Source organism: Poecilia latipinna, unplaced genomic scaffold, assembly GCF_001443285.1.
Source record: "Poecilia latipinna isolate Pla-1442-1.1 unplaced genomic scaffold, P_latipinna-1.0 Scaffold521, whole genome shotgun sequence".
Taxonomy (NCBI): Eukaryota; Metazoa; Chordata; class Actinopteri; order Cyprinodontiformes; family Poeciliidae; genus Poecilia; species Poecilia latipinna.
The window spans coordinates 310,929-316,018 of NW_015113137.1; the positions used below are offsets into that span (position 1 = coordinate 310,929).

At 37.0% G+C, this 5,090-nt stretch overlaps 1 protein-coding gene across 1 annotated transcript; it reads right to left on the minus strand.

The window, feature by feature from the left end:
* Positions 1-1,575: 1,575 nt before the first annotated feature.
* glod5 (glyoxalase domain containing 5) lies at positions 1,576-5,090 on the minus strand. Its single transcript, XM_015040655.1, has 4 exons — positions 3,303-5,090; positions 2,504-2,659; positions 1,904-2,059; positions 1,576-1,804 (listed from the first exon to the last, which is right to left on the minus strand). Exons 1-4 carry the CDS (start codon positions 3,357-3,359, stop codon positions 1,661-1,663), a joined length of 513 nt encoding a protein of 170 aa, XP_014896141.1. The 5' UTR covers positions 3,360-5,090; the 3' UTR covers positions 1,576-1,660.

Here is a 5,090-nt window from a genome sequence, read left to right on the forward strand (position 1 = left end):
ACCTGGCGTGGACTCGCTACTTCTTCTTCTTCTTGTCGGTTTTACTGGCGGTTGGCCCTCGCTACTTCACAAACTTGCTTCCAGAAAATGCAAAACATGCTTCTTGAAAACAGTTTATTCTGAATTTGATGAGTAATTGTTGCTCTGATATTAACTGATGTGACTGAGAAGAGTTTGGGAAAAATATTGCAGGATGTAATCTGACATAAATTGATATTTGTGTCTTGTTGCATTAATTATATTATTCTAATTAAAAGCATCATCTCATTTTTTTGTCTTGGGTTATTTTTTGTATATTTACTATACTGTTTTTCCTTTAACTTTTCCTTCAAGTTATCTAATATGTTGTTCTTCTCAGCCCCTTTTGTAATCAAATGACATTACTGGTTCATATTTCCAGTTTTAATTGGGATGAATATAAGACCCATTCAGGTCAAACAGGATGACTTCCCTTATAAAAAAAGCTAATATTTTTAAGTTTTAAGCACTGAGGCCTCTGCAGTCTCTTGCTGCATCGAATCCATAGCACTAAAACACTTAAGAATCACATCATCTGTTGATTCAAAACACTTTTTGTCCTTAACCCTGAGGGATGCTTTGATAGACTTTTTTGTTGCCTGTTTTAGATTATTCTCCGGCTGAAAAATAAATCTAAAACCTAGTCAACAACTTGCTAGAAAATAAAAATCTAAAGAACTTGACATATTAAAGTAGGTGTAATTAGACTCTATATTTTTCCATCCATCTTATCTTTTATTTTATATTCCTACTTATGCATTTTTTTAAACATCTTATGAACACAAATTGGTAAATGTGATTTTTTGCATAATTTTCCTATAAACACTGTTCACTGAAACTAACAATAAAATTAGAAAAGTAAGGAGAACTCAAATCAATCAATCAATTAAATTTATTTGTATAGCACATTTCAGCAACAAGGCAGTTCAAAATGCTTTACATCATAAAAATACAAAGTCATAAAACACACAGTCAACAATTGAAGCATTACATTTTGTCAAGTGGCGTTGTTACATAACATGTTGTTTAATTTATAATGTTTCAAAAGCAACTCTAGAACAGGTGGGTTTTGAGTCTAGATTTAAAGGAACTTAGTGTTTTGGCTGTTTTACCGGTTTGCTCCAGATTTTTGGTGCACAGAAGCTTCTCCACGTTTGGTTCTGGAGAAGCTTCTACGCAGACCAGAACCATAAGACCTGAAGAGGTCTGGAAGGTTGATACAACAACAGGAGATCTTTAATGTGTTGTGGTGCTAAGCCGTTCATTGATTTCTAAACTAACAAGAGTATTTTAAAGTCTATTCTCTGAGCTACCCTGAGCCAGTGTGAGGACTTTAGAACTGGGGTGATGTGCTCTACGTTCCTAGTTTTAGTGAAAACACAAGCAGCAGCGTTCTGGATCAGCTGCAGCGGTCTAGTTGATTTTTTTTTTGGCAGACCTGTGAAGACACTGTTGCCGTAATCATTGCTACTAAAGATAAACGCATGGATGAGTTTCTCTAGATCTTGCAGCAGCTGGTGTTGTCCACCCTCTCTCATTAATAAACTAGCTATTTCATTACCAGTCATTTTGGTTTAAACCTTTAATGGTTATAGACCCCGTCGTGTGCTGACAGTGCATTTTTACATGCTCACTAGGAGGTTCAAGAGGAGCCGTCTGGTGCTGACTGGCTGTAGTTTGACACTTCAATGAGATTGTGGTCTGGATCTCTGAAGTAAAGAGAGGTGATGGGTCCCACAGCTCCACTCCTCTGCACCGGTCCCTCTTCAATTTCAACACCACAAACCTGCCAAAGACAGAAAATGGCACTGAGCATTAACACCTGATTTGTTCTCTTATCAGGAGCAAAAGCCAATATTAAAAGCTATCTGTGTGTTGAGAGCACCTTCAGATGAGCAGCTACTTCAGTCAGAGGGGTTTTGGTGATGAGACACAGGTCTGCAGAGCCTGAAGTTGGATGTTTAGCTTTTGGTTCAAATTCTTTGCCCAACTGGTGAAGGTTAAACTTTTGTTTCCCAAAACCCAGAGCTTTACGGTTCCCCTGGAAAAATTAAGATAGGAGATACAGAAAAACATGACTAGGGAGAGAAAGACGGTATCAGCTGATCCAGAATCAAAGACTTCCATACAGTGGCTATTTTTTTATATTAAAAAAACTTAACTATTTATAATACTGTAAAAATTTTTGTTTCAAAGACAATGACATGTACTTGAGGTATACTTCTTTTTGATAAAGATGGTACCAGTACAGTGTCAATTTTTCACACAATGTTTATTTATTTGTTTTTACATATGCCAAAGATATTAATATGTTAGAGCCTCTCCTACAAGGCTGTCACTTTCCTAACTTTTCAGATTTTTTTCTGAATAAAATCAAAGTTTGTGGTTGCAGAAAAATACCAAAAGCTTCAAGAGACATGAACAGTTCTGCAAGAATTATTATTTTTGACAGTTATGTAATAAGTTTTAATGAATTAGCACATACCTTAAAAGTGACAACCTCCATTCCAAGAACTGATGTATAAAAGTTGATTGTGTCCGGCACACTTTTTACCGTCAACACCAAATGATCTAGGTGGCTCACTTCAACAGGACAGGTTGCCTTGGATCTGACACCCAGGTGAGCTTCAAGGGCGTTGACCTACAAGGGGTGAGAGAAATAATTTTTCGGTAATCAACAGCAGCACATGCTGATGGGTTGGATCTTGAATGTCAAACAAAAGGCCTTACAGCAGGGGTCACCAACTCCAGTTCTCAAGGGCTACCATCCTGCAACTTTTAGATTCACCTCTGCTCCAAAATGTCTGAATTACCTCACCAGCATTCATTCATCTCTGCAATAGGCTGGAAACGAGCAGTTTATTTGATCCAGGTGTGTTTGAGCAGAGACGCATTTAAAAGTTACAAGATGGTAGCCCTCGAGGACTGGAGTTGGTGACCCCATGCCTTACAGCTTACATTTGACTCAACAGCACCACCCAGTGGTGACTCTTTGCTACACGCATTTGACTTAAAGTGAGTGTATTTTCTTGAGGGGTAAATGAGAAACCATCTTGGTGTACTTTAGCAGCGATTTTGCGGCTACTCCTGCTCCAAGATTATTAACAGAAGTCCTTTATTTTACTACCATGAGTACATTTTCCGAAAAAGCAACAACAACTTCGTGGAGAGTACAGCTCTACACGGAAGTATACGCACAGATCAAATGCGTGGGTCCATTTTAAAGCAGAGCTGGCTATGAATAACAGCGAATGCTTGCAAACAAAGCGATAATAATAGTTTACCTTAAAACATGTCCTCTGGAAATACAGTAAGCGGTTACTAGCTGCCCGGAGTGCCATCCTTACTGGCGTGTTGTTCACAGGTCCGACTGGTGTGCCGAGAAACGTTCACCTGACGACCGAAACACTTCCTTGTCCAACAGTCATGTGGACCAATCCCACTAAACTGGCCACACCAGACCGCTTCACAGAAACAATTAAGTATTCTAGAAACTATGTATTTAATTGTAGTCCACGTTATTTTTTCGCATTATTGGTATATCCCACTTCAAAAACAGTATCGATTTCAGTGTTTGTATTCATTTGAATGCTTACGACTAAATTAAACCTTAAACTCAGGTTCTCAGGATATAGAAGACCCACACAATCATGACGAAGCCTGCTGACTTGTCCAGAAAATGTCATTGACACCGTCCCACTATGAAGATAAGGAACAAAAAGGTAATTGGAAGCTAATTAACAGAGTGCTGTATCCATGTGTATTGATGGAAAGTTTAGTGAAAGAAAAAAATATATGGTTGGGGGAATAAAAAGTATCATGAAAATCCAAGACATTGCAGCTGTTCTATTTTCTAGTTAAATCAGCTCTTCTTCAAAATGTAAAAGTCACTGTTAAAATTTTGGTTTAATCTTTTGCCAGCTTTTTTTGACTGGACGTAATATTAAACCTTGGAATGACCAAGTCAGAGTCTGGACCTTAATCCAAGACGTGGAGCTTAAAACTAGTGGAACTTGCTGGTCAGTAAAAAAAATCTGCTAAAGGGGAAAATGTGGGGCAAACAATAATAAAATCTTGATTTATTATACACTAAACAGGTTCATTACAACACTGTTGGTACGCGTTTTATATTTTTATTCTGTATTGGTTCCTAAAACCAAAAAACTAAGAGTTTCAGTGGTTTGACATGTGAACCAGACTAAGTTTTTAAATCACAGAGTGATCTGGTCTAGATGCCAAAGAGAAGTGCAATTTTAAAAAGTGAGTAAAGTCAGGACTTATCCTTTGTAAGTCTAGTAGTAGGTTTCTCCAAAAAATCTATTTGAGGTGTGGTAAGTCAAAGATTAAGGATTTAAATTAAGTGTAAATCATTGTAGTGTTCATTTTATTGCTTAGAAATTTAGATTAATTATTAATATAACAGAATAAGAAGTACAAACAAGTTTTCATACTTACCCATGCCTGAAAAATGCTTAAAGACAACGCAATACTATAGAGAAGTAAGAACTCTGTCAGGTAAATCAAACAAACTTTAACTTGGGTGAGAAATCTAAATCATAATGGACTTAAAAAGCGTGACAGAAAAGATGTTTTATAAAACACGGCTGCATCCCTTTGGCGTATTACTGGTAGAGCTTTTGCACCAAAGCTCTACATTTTATTTTTAAAATGTTCTCATTTTAAAAATAAAATGGAAACACTGCAGCAGTGTCTTACTAAAGCATTACAAATGAATGACTTGAGCACATACATGCACCATCATAAAAAAACGTCACCGCAAGCAGAGCACAGAACTCATACCTCTGATGTATTGTTTTATAGCATATCAACTCGTTTAATTCAGCGGTTAGTTTCATTAAAACACCCAGTTAACATCCTGCACTGGGTAGGTCACAGAACAAGGCCAAACCGAAGCTCGGCCCCTTTAAAGGAAACAGACATTTTTTTTTTTTTTTTTTTTTTTTTTTAACATGTTAATGCTATTCAACATCTTGCATTCAAATATTTGTGTCCCACAGAGGGGAGGTAATAATCGTGGCTAAGACATCAAACAGTGAAACAAGAAACAGGAT